Below are 15912 nucleotides of genomic sequence, written 5' to 3' on the forward strand. Positions count from 1 at the left end.
TAACAGAAGCTTTTCAAGTTTATTGAATGTACAAAATTACAAGTTTTACAATAGAAAAGGGCAGAGCATAAAATTGTACAACCATATGAAATATAGATAAAATAACTTAAATACTGAAGTTTGGTCTTCATAGAACTTCTACGCATAATTTCTAGGAACAAGGCAAAGAGCATTTTTCTTATGCATAGTAAGTCCAGGTAAAACATCAGTATCAATATCTTCAATCTTTATCCCACAAGGCAACTCCCAATCAAATGCATAAAGAAGATTGGAAAGTACAATCTCCACCGTTGCAGCACCAAGTACTATAGCTGGGCAGCTTCTCCTGCCTGCTCCAAATGGAATCAACTCAAAATCTTGACCTTTAAAATCAATAGCACTATTCAAGAATCTCTCAGGAATAAATTCTTCTGGATTGTCCCATATTTTAGGATCCCTTGCAATAGCCCAAGGACTAACATATATTATAGTTTTTGGTTGAATTTCATACCCTTGTAGTATGGATTTCTGCATTGTTTCTCTTGCTAATAGCAATGGAATTGGTGGGTATAATCTAAATGTCTCCTTTATTACTGCTTTGAAATATGGAAGATTTTGAATATCATCTTCATTAACCATGCCTTTATTATTCCCAACAAAGTTTCTAATTTCTTCTTGAACTTTCTTCATTGCTTTTGTGTTCCTCATCAAGGCTGTCATTGCCCAAACTACTGTACACGCGCTAGTGTCTGTTCCACCAACTAGTATATTCTAAGAAAATAAAATCATAAATTGTCAAATTAATCGAACTTCTCAAAGCAACAGATGAAACATTAATTTATATCACACTTTTTCTTTTTAATCTGTTTAAAAAAAATATTGTCACATTATTATTTGTGAAAACTTTTTTTTCATTTTACTCTTAATGACATGCTTTTCTAGTCATAAATATTGTCATGGTGTGTTTAATACCACTAATTCAAATAATACTTTTTATATACGTCAAAAGTCATTTTGTAAACTTGGTGATATCAAATACCGCCATATAAAATGAAACAAATTGAGCAGTTGATTACCATGAGAGTTGCCTTTATATTTTCCAAAGTGAGATCAATTGGTGTCGATTGCTCTTTCTTCAACTGGAGCAAAAGATCAAGAATATCTCCATCCATGGATTTTGGCCTATTGGGGTTAAGATGTTGCTTGATAAGTTCTTCGTAAAACTCATCCAGATCCTTAAAATTCTTCTCAAGTCTGTTTATATTTCCAAAGAGTTTATCAAGCCATCCTAAGTTAGGAAAATAATCAGAGACAAAAAAGCTGCCTGCCAGCATTTCTTCGGTCACTGCTAAAAGTTCATCAAATCTCCTCCTTTCATGTGCTTCTTCATCATACCTAACACCAAAAGCAATTCTACAAATAATAGTACTAGTTAGTGAAATCAATATAGTGCTCAAATTGGCTATTTGTGAAGTGGCAGCTTGTTGAGATATTTTCTCGATCATTCTTGAGACTTCATCTTTACGAATTGGACTAAAAGATGTCACTTTCTTGAGACTAAATAAATGAAGAACACATATTTTTCTCATTTCTCTCCAATAATCACTATAAGGTGCAAAGCCAATATCACGACCATTATAAGACAATTTTTGTTGCCCTAGAATAGAAGGTCTACTGCAAAATGCTAAATCTTGTATTTTTGTTACCTCTTTTGCTAATTCTGATGAAGAAACTACAACCACGGTAGCAGAACCAAGTTTCAATGAAAATATTTTTCCATATTTCTTGGATAGATTCCAAAAATAAATATGGGGGGTTAAACTATCAAATTGATGCAAATTTCCAATTAATGGCAACCCTAAAGGACCTGGTGGCAGAACATTTTTTCCACTCTTCTTGGCTAGATATAGGAAATTGAGGATGATAGGAAGGATAATTACTAGTAGAAGGAGCATCATTTTGTTTAATTTCAAGCTACATAATATGTTCCAGAAGTCTTCAATATATAGATCTTATAAAACTGTTCCTTTTCATTTTTAATTGACTTTGAGTTGTTTAAGGAGAGGATTCAACCACCAGGGAATCAATCATAGAGTACTAAATCATAGAAATTATTCCCTGGTGGTTGAATCCTCTCCTTAGACAACTCAAATGCAGTAAATATATCATTTTTTTCCCACATGGTGTTTGTTTATTTGTTTTGGGGCCTCAGCTACTCTGAATTCATCAACAACAACACACCCAGTGTAATCCCACAAAACTGGGGTCTGGCCAACTACTCTGAATTCGCGCCTCGTAATTGAGGGCCATTACTACTAGAAAATTGGAACTAGCGTCAAAGAAGCTTCAATTAGCTAGAAGCTATTTAGCAACAAATTCCTATTTATGGAGAAACACTAGTAAGACTTTGCATTTTTTATCATTTCCAATCAGATGATCCATTAATCGAACTAATGGAGGATTATAAATGGATCGATGTTTTTGATTTCTATTGGAGATTAGGAATATATCGACTTTCAGAACCTGAGAAATTCCTCGTGTTTAGCGATGGATTATCAGAGACTCCTAGTAGCTAGAAGCTATTTAGCGACCAATTTCTATTTGTAGAGAAGCGCTAGCTTTACCCGAACCCGAGAACTCTGATTAACTCCACAATCCTTGGTGTTAAATATATATATATATATCATTTGAATGGGACAAGCTAACAGAAGATGCTATGCAAATTAAATGTATTAATATCATTGGAATGGGACAAGCTAACACAAGATGCTATTCAAATGTATTAATATATCATTGGAATTGGACCAGCTAACAGAAGATGCTATGTAAATATATTACTCCTAAATATTGGAATAGGACAGGCTAACAGAAGATGCTCTCCGAGAGTGTCAATGTACCAAATAATATATCTTTTGTATATACTCTGGTAGGGAAATTCACCCTTTAATGAACCTTATGCGGCACAAATTAGAATTATTTGGGCCAATCGATTTCAGATACCAGATGGTTTTATAAAAAAGAGAAAGAAAAAACCCATACCTATCCATGAGGCGTGGCCAATTAATGATTTCCCATTAAATGGCATTTTTGGTGAGTATATTGCAATCGACAATTACTCCTTTGTGGTTGATTAAGTAGTACATATGGACCTTAGCTTGTATATGAAGTAGATTACTCTGTGTTAAGGAGTAGTTGAAGCCAATTTTGTTAATACTGTAGTTTCATTATGCTTAATTGAGTTTAGCCTACTTCAGATTATGAAAGTTTTCGTGTGCCTTTAGTTTTAAGTTAGTTTATCAGCCACAATAAGAGCTGCAGAGTCTTGTAATTGTCTGAACCGATACCACTATTCATTATCGTGACCCGGCCTAGATGTTTATTATTATTATTATTATTATTTTTTTTATATATATATATATTTTTTGTGGTTAACACGGATATTTATTTGTTACTAGTAATATGCATCAATATAGGTACGGCGGCCGGCTATACTTCTAGAACTCAATTGTTTAGGATGGTTAGCATCACTATTACTATTACAAGACAATAATCAAAAGGGCACTGGAGGCCTAGTAAAGAAAGTTCCATCTTTGTCTGCTTTGAGTTTTTCCAAGACAAACTAGGGTAGAAATAATCATTCTGCTTCATCCTTAGCTTGCACGTCCGCCACCTGATTCTGTGTTATGAGACAACGACAATTATAGCAATGATAACGAAAAAGAACACACAATTTTAACGTGGAAACCCTCAAGGGGTAGAAAACCACGATTGTCACCAACTCTTACAATTCAATGAAAGATGTATATTCAGGATACATAATTATGAAGGAAAGCCATGTATATATAGGCTGCGAAAGACCCTAAACCCAGTAGTAAAGAGACCACTTTTCCATGTAGCAACCCCTGCATGCAGTCGATCATAGGAATTGGTCCTTACATCAATCCCACAAACATAACATTCTGCTCTCTAAAGCTATGCTGGATCGGGGGGATTGGGGTGGGGGGACAACTTCCTGCACTCATTAACAATGTTAGTATAGCATGGATTATCATTATTTTATGTTGGATACAGTGTCCTTTGAGTCAGTCGTTACTTCAATTGTAAGTAGTTTGTGTTTCCATGCTAGCCGTATTAATCCATACGGGAGGGCTGTCAGTTCTGCCCCTGCAATTGTTCCTATAGATATTCTAGCGGAAAAGCCAATTATCCATTCACCTGTATTGTTACGAATTACCCCTCCTATGCTACCCATATCAGAATCTGTGCGTATAACTTGTAACCACATTCTGGGGGTTCCCATTTAAAATTTATTGCTATTTTGGTCTTTTTAACATTAGATTTGTGTGTTAGATTTAGGAATTCAACAGCTCTGGTGAAGGGGATGTTAGCCAAAAGTTCCAGAGAAATTTAAAAAAAAAAAAAAAAATTGAAAGGCGCCGTCCCAGTTTACCATGTTGTTGATGGTGAAATTCTGAATCATTTCGATGCTATTAATCCAGTCAGGCCTGGATGTTTACTTAAAAGTCATATGTTTACTTTTCGATCATGTTTTTCTTCATTCACATAATTCTTGCATGTCATTTTCGCTTGCAGGCTTAATTGGATAAGAAATATAGATCTGACTGGATTATAATTTTGTTTGAGAAAATGGTTTTATTCATTAAACGGAGCACCCAATAAGCACCAGGTTATTGCTATATTTATTATTGAGGTTGAAGTACTCTCCAGGTTACTAAACCAATGAGCTGTTTAGAGGCTTCTCAATCCATAGGAAACTGCTGATGATGATGTCATTATCTTCACTTGAGGTACTAATGGACAGATTATGCAACAATTAAAGGGATATGAAGTTCATTCTGGACAATCAGTTAACATTGGAAAAAATTTCCTATCTTGTACTTGGGATGTCCTCGAGGACATCATATAGTAGTGCTAAAATAGCGAGGAGGAAAAATCAGAGCATTTCTGTTTTACAATCTCAACCCCTTCATTTACTAGCTGCTATATATGGTAACCCCAAAGACAATTGTATACGGTAAAAACCGGATTAATGTTTAGCCGGTGAGACCGGAGGCCAGGAAAAAGAAGAAAACAAGCACGAACGTTCAGACCGGGGGAATTGCATCAGTAGTACTTGGATCGGGAGAGAAATCGGAAGGGGGAAATCGTAGGTCCGATTTATCCGGGCAAACTACTATCGATTGGTCCGGTTTCTACATGGCCGAATTGATCGTGGCCGTAGGTCCGGTTTATACATGGCTGAGTTGATCGTGGCCGTTAGTCCGGTTTCGTCATGATCGTTATGATCGTGGCCGTTGGTCCGGTTAATCAGTTATTCAATTGCCACGTGTGAAGATCGTTTTGCCACCTATTACTCTCAGTCGTACGGGTGTCAGACCGTACGACCTAACCTTATCCATATTAGGGCTTCCTTTATTCTAAAAGGGCTTTATGACGTATGAAAGGCCCATAGAGAAAAACTATAAATAGGGGACACTTCCCTACTTTTAAGGATTGGCTTTTTAGATCCAAAACATTGTATTAGAATTTATATTGAGGCTTTCTTTCTCTCTCTCTCTCTCACTCTCTCTGATTTTGGTCCGGTTTGTAGCGTAAAATTCATTCAACCATATTATTCAATATTGCACTAAAGTACACATATATATCTAGCTCCAATCCATAATATTAACATATTCATCCAAATTATTAGCGCATATACATTCATTAATCAAAATAGATTAAAGTATCCACATATCCTATACCTCATTTACAAATTTAACTTATTACCTAATTTCGGGGTAAACAGTTTAGGTGCCAGCCGTGGGGCAAGGACTAATAGTGGTCTTTGATCTCGGTTTCTATTTCTCCCAAAGATTTTACATTTTTTCGTTCGTCTGCGAAAAACGGACCAAATGGCGAACGGTGGACAATCGGTCACGTCGGCAATAACGGTTGTGGCGAAAATGAGAGGACGGTGGGCTACGGGGATTACCGGGCGAACCGTCGACCCAAATCTGGTCGATTCGGGGGGGCCTCCGACAAACACCGCAACCGGGGAGAACGCCGCCCGACTACTGGTCAACATGAATACTCTCGGTTCAGAGTTACTTTGTCCCGGAGCACTGCAGACGAAGGGTGCAAATACCCGGATGATATTAACTTACGTCTTATTTTCGAAATGTTGCGGGAACGAGCGACTGTTACATTGCCGAACAAGGAGTCGCAATAGCCCGGATTACCCAAAGCCAAAATGATAAAACGACTCCCAGAGAAGACTAAGGGTGTTGGGAACCCGGTCGGTATGAAGCTCGGATGGTCGAGAGCAATGGGTCGGGGGCGGTTCATCCAGAAGTGTTGAGAATGCTCGAAACAACTGGCGAAGCGGAGTAGACTCAACCGAAAGAGGGTGGAAACATATAACTCTTGGGTGGACCGGATCCGGGGGGCTCGCCCATTACGAAAGGACCCGATTCGAGGTACATTCGAAAGGCCTTTTCCTCCGTGCGGCTCCGAAGTTGATCCCGAAAGAGGTTCAAAATGCCGGATATCCGGAAATATGATGGTACGGATCCTCGGTAACACGTGACTTCATACACATGTGCCCCGCCAAAAGGCAACAATGTCGAAGAAGATGAAATTGAATCCGTGTTGTTGAAAAAGTTTGGGGGGAGACTCGTCAAAAGGAGCATTGACTTGGTATGACCATCGCTGCCGGAGCATTCAATCACTTTTTTTCGAAATGCTCGCGGATGCGTTCATAAAGCTCGTGCGGTGCCAAAGGTGCGACGGGCTCGTAAGGCGGATATTTTCGGATATCCCAAAGGGATGATGAGTTATTAACGTGAATTTGTCAACCGTTTCCAAGGGAATGGATGGAACTCCCTCTCAGGTTGCCAGGAGGAATGAGGTGGACAAGCTTTTTTACTAAAGGACTCGACCCTCGAAGTTCGACGGCCTCGTTCAAACTAAAGGAAAATTTGTCAGAATACGAGGCCGTTGATGTGACACAGGCGGATGTGCCTGTGTACGAATCAAAAATTCGGGTAGAGGATGACGACTCGAACTCCCCGAGTCCCGTAAACATGAACAAAGGCTACCAGAGATCGAGGAAGAATTACGATCGAGTCAAGGCTATCGAGGAAAAGATATCGGCCATAGTTCTCATTCGGAAAAACCAAGCTTCGTGTCGGAAAAATCGAGGATTGGTCCGGTCAATTCTCCAAATGGGAGATAAACGAACGGTGAGAGGCCATCGAATAGCCAAGGGTTGTCATTTAAGAGTGATCTGCGGGAGCTCGGCTACAACGGACCCGCCAAGGATATCGGAATACAACTTTAGTGTCAATTCCCGGAGGCGGTCTCGCCGTAGGTCGCATCCGAAGCAAGATGGCCGAGACCATTGAGGTCGATCCCGATCAACGGACCCGAACGTGATATGCGAGTACCATGGAACCCATGGTCACGAATCAAGATTGTCGCCAATTAAGAAGAGGTGGCCCGTTATTGAAAAATGGTCACCTTCGTGAATACGAGTGAGCGGGCTAAAAACATACAAGGAAAGGGAGTCAAACAAACGGGTTGAATCGGTAGAACCTCGGCATATAATCAACATGATTATCGGGGGTACGAGATGCTCCCTGTAGGGCCGGTAATGAAACAAACAAAGGTTTCCATTATTCGTGAAAAGCGCGGCGGGATTACGTGCCCGGGGATCCATCACCTTCGTAGCTGACGAGGATGCGGAAGGCATCGTTCAACCACACAATGATGCGTTGGTAATTTCTATTCTTGTTATTTAAATCACAAGTTAAAGGTATTTTTGATTGACCCGAGGTAGCTCGGCAACATCATCGGAGGTGGAGTAGTGTTGAACGGTAAGGCTACTCGACCGGATACGTACCGGCCGGGTGCTCGGCGGGTTCAATATGGTGAGCTTAAACCACAAAGGGGTTAGATCTCTTCTTACCGATCAACATTGATGGCCTATCCAGTGACGAAACGTGTTCTATGTAATAGAAGGGGATATGAAGTATAATGCATTCTTCAGGTAGACCATAGATATATAACGAGAGCTGTACATCGATGTTAAATATCAACTGAAATTCCTAGACTTAGGAGGGGATAAAAACTATCCCGGAGAACAACTTTGCCGAAGAGAGTTCGCGGTCGAGGAAGCATCACCTATTCCCAAAAAATCGGATCAAAAAGAAGAAGAATCAGTCGGGGGTAAGAACTCGAATAGCGACGCTACGCAGTGCGCGGGTTCGATCCCACGGAAGCGAGAAGGGGTTGGACCCGGGCGTATGAAGAGGATGATTTCGGTATACCTAGATCGTGCATCTTCTTGGGATGACTCGGATGCAATCAAGTCTACGGTGGAGGAGTTGGAGCAAATCATCTTGTTAACATCAACCGGATAGAAAGGTATACACGGGCACGGGTTAACCTCGGAGCTCGGGGAAAAAATATATTAAATTCCTTCAAACTAATACCGATTGTTTCGCATGGTCGCGTATAGATATAACGGTGTGCCGCCGGAAGTAACAACTCACAAGCTCGGCCTCGTGGGGAGATTTCCCAGGTGTGGCAGAAATGGAGGCACATCGGCGAGAAGCCAGGAAGCACGCACGGAAGGATGAGTGTGAGCTTTTGGTGGCTTTCTGATAGAAGTAAATACCGGATTGGCTGGCTAACGTAGTGGTGGTCTTGAAAAAGGTAATAAATTTAGAATGTGCGTTGATTATAAGGACCAAAACAAAGCATGCCCGAAATGATTCATTTTCGATGTCACATGTCGGTAGAATGATCGATGCGATGACGGAGCATGAGATGTTAAGTTTCTCGATGCTTGCTCCGGGTATAACCAGATCCGGATGCCGGAGGATCAAGAGAAAACATCCTTTATTACTCGGTATGGGACTTATTATTACTGATATCGTGCCTTTCGTTAAAAAAATGCGGTCGACTTACCAGCCTAGTTAATGGAATGTTCAAAGAACAAATAGGGAAAACAATGGAAGTTTATATTGATGACATGGTTGTCAAGTCCCACAGGCAGAGGACCATTTAAAACATTTGCGGAAAACCTTGATGTGCTCACGAAAATATAACACGAAGCTTAACCGGAGAAATGTGCCTTTGGTGTCCGATTGGAAAGTTCTTGGGCTTTCGTGGTGTCCTATTGGGGAGTGCAGATTAACCGGACAAGATCAAAGCAATCGAGGATATCGAGGTGGTAAACAACATCAAGGAGTGCGGGGGCACCGGAAGGATAGCGGCGAGTCGGTTCATATCAAGATCTTCGGACAAGAATCACCGTTTCTCCTTATTAAGGAAGAAGAATGACTTCATGGGCCAGGAATGCAAAAAGCCTTACAAGAATTAAAAGAGTACTTATCCCGGCTTACCTTATTGCCCATCTTGAGAAGCCGAGACAAGCTTTTTTCTCTACCTTGCCGTGTTCGAAAGTGGCGATGAAGTGGTGTTTTAGTCCGGAAGGAGTCGGGTGCGCAATTTCCCATATATTATGTGAGTAGAACTTTACAGGGGGATGCGGAGACAGATTATCCCCGCCTTGGTTGGCATTAGCCTTTGGTAAGTGTGCAAGGCTTCAGCCTAGCCCTACTTTGCTACCGTGTAATGGCTCACGTGACCAACATCCTCTAAAGAAACGTCATGCATCAAAATTGTATCGGGTAGACTAACTAAATGGGCGGTAGAAATTAGCGGATATGATATCGAATACAAGCCTCGGATGGCCGTCAAGTCCCCATCTTAGGCGAGCAGTGGCCGACTTCACCGACCATGATCTGAGTTGAGAAAGAAGCCTGGCGACCTCGGGGAAAGCCTCGGGTATTTGGTCACTACACGGACGGGGGCCTCGAACCTTAAGGGTTCGGGCTAGGTATCGTTCTTAGAACCCCCGTAGGAGATGCGGTTCGGCAATCCGTTAGAAGTTAAAATTAACTAACAATGAAGGCGAGTATGAGGCTATGATTGCGGGAAGTGGAATTAGCTCGCGATGCGGGGGCCGAAGTAGTTGAGGCAAAATGCGACTCTCTCTTGGTCGTTAACTTAGTGAATGGCGTTTTCGAGGTCAGAGACGAATGGATGCAAAGGTATGAAAAAAAAATCCAAGTGATATTTCTTGGTTTAAGAATGGACCATGCGGCACGTACGGGAGCGAACGAGAGAAGCCGATGCATTGGCTAATTTGGGATCTTCGGTCGAGGGGAAGAAATCAACCCCGGAGCGTGGTGCACTTGATGAATTCGGCCAGTAGAAAACGGTCTTTGAAATAAACACAATGGGTTTAACTTGGGATTGACGACGCAACAAATACATCAACTACTTGCAAGATGGAAAGCTCAGGAGTGACCCAAAGGAGATCACGGTCACGAGGATGAAACGGCGCGGTTTTGTAGTAGATGGCTAATTATATCGACGATCTTTCTTCGGTCCTTTGGCCAAGTGTCAAGTCCCCGGAGAAACCGAGTACGTGATGAGAGAGAGAGTACACGAGGGGACTTGCGGCAATCGCTACGTGCTGAGCCTTAGTCAAAAAATCATCGGCCCAGAGTTATTCTGCGGAACCGGATGGAGGAAGATTCGAAGAATTTTGTCCGAAGTACGACGGATGTCAAAAGACATGCCTTACGATGATTCATCGGCCGGGGGAGGTGGCGTTGCCTCGGTGAATCACCACGGCCTTTTATGAAGTGGGGGAAGGACATTGTTGGTCCATTGCCATGGGCCTTAGGGTAAGTCCCGTTTTATTTTGTTTATGGTGACTATTTCTCGAATGGGTTGAAAACGAGCCTTCGAAAAGATAAGAAAAGGAGGTTATTGACTTCATATGGGATCACATTATTTGCCGGTTCGACATTAGGCCGAAATAACTTGTGACAACGGTCCCAGGTTCATTGGTGGTAAAGTCAATGATTTCCTCGAAGGGTTGAAGATACAGAAAATTGTATCAACTCGTATCTTGAGGTCTTGCTTGCGAATGACGGAATCTCTGAACAAAAACAATAATTCGAATTTGAGGAAAATACCGCAGTAGCATCTTGGAGGAAATATTACGGGAGGTATTGTGGGCCTACAGACACGTCAAAATCAAATGCGGGAGAAACACCATATAGATTGGTCTACGGGGCCGAAGCCCTCGATACCGTGGAAGTCGGTGAACGAGTGTACGATTCGGTTACACGAGAATCAAATGAGGAGGCCATGGTCGTAAGGAAGGCTCGACCTCACGGATGAACTTCGTGAAAATCGTTGTTCGTGTTGCGACGAAACGAGAGGATGGAAAGGTGCACTATATAGGAGGGCTAATTTTCGATATTTCCAAATTGGGGACTTAGTACTTTGAAAAGTTACCTTGAACACCAAGAATCCCAACGGGAAGGCCCAGTGGGAAGGGCCGTACAAGATAACGAGATAACGAGGCAAAGGGTCCTATCGGTGGAATCCATGGACGGGCAACGGTTGTTACCTTATTTGGAATGTGGCTTATTTGAAGAGATACTACGCAAGGTATGGACACTTTGTTTACTAACCTTTTCTTTTTTTTTTTTTTGAAATAGAGGTCTGGACTATAGTTGGTTATAGGTAGAAAACATGTGTTGCACTCTTTTCCTTAGTACGGTTTTGTCCCGAAATGGATTTTCCGACAAAGTTTTTAAGGAGGCAACAAGTACGACATGTTACTAGAGAAGGGGAGACCCGGGACAAATGCTGGAAACTCGGGGCAACACCTACGAGTGGGGACTTGATAGTGCTTACCCGACTTCGCGAGTCCGAATAAGCACTAGGGGGCTACTATACCCACGTGAAGGTTTACCCCGATTAGTTGGGAATACGAAGAGAGTTCAACAAAGAACACGGTTGGGTCCTCGTAAACGGACCCTCAGGTGTTAGGTTTTACGATGTAAGGACCGAACGATCGAAACCGAATCGTGTCCACTTAATATTGCTACGGCAAAACCAAAACCCGGACCTCGCGGTGTTGGGTTTCGATGTAAGGACCAAATGATCGAACGGTCCACTTTGATGTAAGGACCAAAAGGACCTTAGATGTACGACATCGGAAACGAATGTGTCCATTTAGAATTTCTTTACGAGCAAAAACGAAGGAAACGGATAAAGCCCTCATATAATGTACAAATACTTAGAGATTATTGAAAAATCAAATTATTACATTTCGGATATCTTTTTCATTGTTAAAGTATATTACCTAAAATCGGGCATCATTTTATCCGTATACTAAATCCGGAACGCCCGGTTGAAATATGACAAAGGCAACAAGGTCACATTGAGCAAGACCCAGAAATCTTAACACCCCCGAATGGGGATTGCTACATCGAAATTCGGAGGCGAGGGTCGGGTGTCGAACCTAATCTAAGATAAGCGAATAGCGAAGAATATCGACCCTAAAAATGCCTAAACGTGATTCGAGGCGTACGAGATTCGCAAGCATAAATAAGTCCCGCGGGCAAACCACTTGATCCCGTTCTCCGGACAAAACATACCGGGAAGTTAAAAGCCGTGTATAAGGCACGGTCGAGAAATGTAACTCCGTGTCTCTACTGTCCTGCGTAACGGACCAATGGGTTCGGACAAAAATCATAACAAACATTCGAAAAAAGAATAGTCGAACGGGAAAGATGTAGCTTTTCATATATAAAATTTTTACACTTGAAATCCTACAAAAGTTGAAAAAATAAAAAGGCAAAAAAGCTTGACAAAGGCTAAATACGATTTTGGCCTATCGGTATAGTTGGAACCGAGAATGTTCGGACAACGTACGCTCGAGTCTTCGGATGCGAATCCAGGGCTCTCTGAAACTGCTTCCTCGGTCTTTCTAGCCTCGAGTATAAGGGCCGAGAGAGATCGAGTGAAAACAACGCTCGAGCTTCCTCGAGGGTGATCTCAGGACTTCCACCGTTCATGTGCTCTCTTGCAATCGTGGAGTAAGCCTCGGTGACACGGCTTCACGGGGCTTGCACGAGAATCGGCCTCGATCCAGAACGGCAGCCACCGGCTCATCTCTTCATATAGGATTCTCTAGTTTTGAGTGGGCGACTCAAGCTCGGCTTTGAAGATCGTTAGCCTCGGCTTGGTCTCGGTAGTGTGGTTCTTAGCTCATCACATATTCGGGCCACAATCCTCGAACACTTGCTCGAATACCCTCGTTCTCTCTTCGTACTCGGCACTGCTTCAGATTGAGTCGATGCCTCTCGGCCATGTTCCACGGCATCGGACTTGGCGGAGTCGAAGCTCCTCGGAGTTGGGAAATGATGGTTTCGAGCTCACCTAAGCTTGGGGAAGAAAAGCAAGGCGTTATCTTGGCGAGATAAATTTTCTCTCTCACTCGGGAAGCCGATTCCTCTCCCGTAATCCCGGCCGACTCACCCTTTAATCAAGGTTCTCGGCCTTCGTTGCATCAACTACGGTTTGAGAAGGGTTGGTGAGGGCCTTTGTTCGCTCGAGTTCATCTCCTTTACACACGAAAAGGTCTTCGGAACTTCTCGTTCCCGACCTTCGGGCGTCCGGTGGCCTACGGGTGATCTACTAACTTGCGGAGCACGGATAAAGGCTTCGTTAACAAGCACCACCGCACGTAAAAAACGAAAGAAGTTGAACGAGAAACTAAAATTCACATCGAATTATGCGAGGACGGGCCGATAGCTTACCCAGGTGCCGCGTCATGCCTTCGTTAATTGGGCTGCGCGAGGGATTCCGACATGCTTCCTCTTTGTCAGGAGTCGAAAACGAGGAGACTTTAAATAATATTTATTCCCCGGAGCAAAGACGGAAAATTTGGGTCTGCGAACGGTAACAAGGTAATCTGATCTCTGGGTTCCCCGCCCGGAGCGGGAAGATCTTGTGGTAGGCTGGGTGCTCCGGTTTGAGTGGTGACTAGGCCTGTCATCCCTAGTGGCTCGAGGGATTGGAAGATGTGCGAAACCCCGCAACTTCCGGTTGCGGGAGGTGTATACAAAAGTATGTCATCGATGTTTGTCCAGGCCTCGAGCGTGTAGGAGGCGGCGGAACGAGCACCGGCGGCCACGGTAGGAGCGGATGCCTGAATCCGATGACGACCCCGCTCGGTGGCGGTGAGCCAATATCGTTTGAGACCTCGGTCTCGGGTGTCGAATCGACTCTTGATCGGTCTCAACGGTCGAGTCGAACTGAATCTTCTCGATCTTTGCAAGGGAATCTCTCTCGAGAGGGCATCGCACCGAAATATCAATGAATTCGATGGACACCCAGAGGTGTTGGGTAAATGTTTCTTCCCCGCACATTAGCCCGGAGGGCGGAAGGTCTCTCGGAGGTGGAACGGTAGCTTCTTCCTCCTGACCGAGACTCAAAGGATGGGGCCACGCCGGCCGGTGAATAATCAAATCGGGCCTCTTAACATTGCCTCTTAAAGACCGGACGACACTCCTGGCCCTTTTTCTCGGTTTCTCCCCTTTGTCAAGGGGCTTAAGCCCCGTCTTTTGTTGGCGGCGGCGATGATGCGGGATGACCCGAGTGGAATCGAACTGCGGTGCGGCACGGCTTGCTCATTCTTGTCCCCGATGCAGGATTCAGGACACCCAGGTAAACCTAAATATCGAAGGGATTATGGAAAGAAGAAAGAGCAAAAGATACGTTATATTCTAACTTAAAAGTAGTGTTACCATGATTTTGGGCAACCCTCCATCGACACGCCACGGATTCCCCGTGTCGGCTCTTCGTGGGTGTGTTGGTAGGGAGTGCCTCACTCGCTCGTTCATGTGTGGAACGGCCGGAGGTATCCATGCCACGGCTGATAAACAGAAACGGGGAAGTGTAAATACAAAGGGTTTGATGAAATAATCCAAGAATAAATTAATGAAGGAAAACTAAGAAACTTACGGTTATCATTCCATTTTTCCGGGAAGGGCATATACTCAACCGGAATAATGTCCGCGGTTCTCACCCGGATTAAGCGCTCTAACCAGCCCCGATCTCTGTCTTCATCCATTTTTGAGAAGATGGGATCGCCCTCCTTGGCGAGGCTTACACCCTCTCGAATCGCCTCGGGGAATACAGCGGATCGAATGGGTCGTTGTGGTGTTCCGGCGTTGTTGGCCAAATTAGGAGCGACTACGGTCCTCCATATTATCGAACCAATTTGAGCAAGGTTTCATTATAAGTCCGACGCGTCTCAGCCTGTGATCAATTGAGGGTTCGAGCTTGAGCGTGAAGGGATAGATGTAAACATATAAGAAACGCCTTCTGTGGTTGGTAATTGATTCATCGGGGACCGGGCGAACACACCGCAGGACGGTTATCCTATCCATAATCAGGCCGGACATCAAGTTTATCTTCGGTAATGGACGAGGATATCGCCTTCGTCGTACCCCCCGTCCGCAACCAAGGAAGGAAGGGCTCACCGACCGAATTCTTTGTTGAAGTTGGGCTTGGACGGTAGATTACTATGTCTAAAGTCGTGGGCTCGGCTACGGTTTTCCCTTCGGTTTAGATATCGGCTCGGCTCTCGAAAGCCGGGGAATGTCCGGAAGTGGTTTCGGTGTTGGCAGACATTCGGAAGAAATGGTAAAAGAGATTGAAAATTTGATAAGGGAAAGGTTCCAAGTTAAGAAAAGAGAAACAACAATTGAAAGGGGAATTGAAAATGACAATGGCAAGAAGCGTAGTAGCGCTCTCAATTGAAAAACAGCAGTTGAAGGGTTAAACAAGGTTCTTGCAAACAAAATAATAAGCAACGAATATGGGTGTTAGAGCGGTTGAATCAACGAGGAAATGAAGATGATGAATTGAGGGTAAAATCGAAGTGAAGAAATAGAAGTGAAGAAGTAAAAGTGAAAAATAATGAGGTGGAACGTTATATAGGCATGGGATACGAGCGGTTACGAATCTCGACCAACCGGCGGATGCCACGTG

At 43.4% G+C, this 15912-nt stretch overlaps 1 protein-coding gene across 1 annotated transcript; it reads right to left on the minus strand.

The window, feature by feature from the left end:
• On the minus strand, positions 1-1937 carry LOC132067861 (cytochrome P450 83B1-like). Its single transcript, XM_059461247.1, has 2 exons — positions 1056-1937; positions 1-750 (listed from the first exon to the last, which is right to left on the minus strand). The coding sequence occupies exons 1-2, from the start codon at positions 1935-1937 to the stop codon at positions 139-141; spliced, it is 1494 nt and encodes a 497-aa protein (XP_059317230.1). The 3' UTR covers positions 1-138.
• Positions 1938-15912: the final 13975 nt, after the last annotated feature.

This window comes from Lycium ferocissimum, chromosome 1, assembly GCF_029784015.1.
Source record: "Lycium ferocissimum isolate CSIRO_LF1 chromosome 1, AGI_CSIRO_Lferr_CH_V1, whole genome shotgun sequence".
Lineage (NCBI taxonomy): Eukaryota > Viridiplantae > Streptophyta > Magnoliopsida > Solanales > Solanaceae > Lycium > Lycium ferocissimum.

Coding starts and splice junctions, on each gene's coding strand:
- LOC132067861 (XM_059461247.1), bottom strand. CDS start 1,937: ATGATGCTCCTTCTACTAGTAATTATCCTTCCTATCATCCTCAATTTC. Junction 751..1,055: donor ATATAAAGGCAACTCTCATG/GTAATCAACTGC, acceptor TTATTTTCTTAG/AATATACTAGTTGGTGGAAC.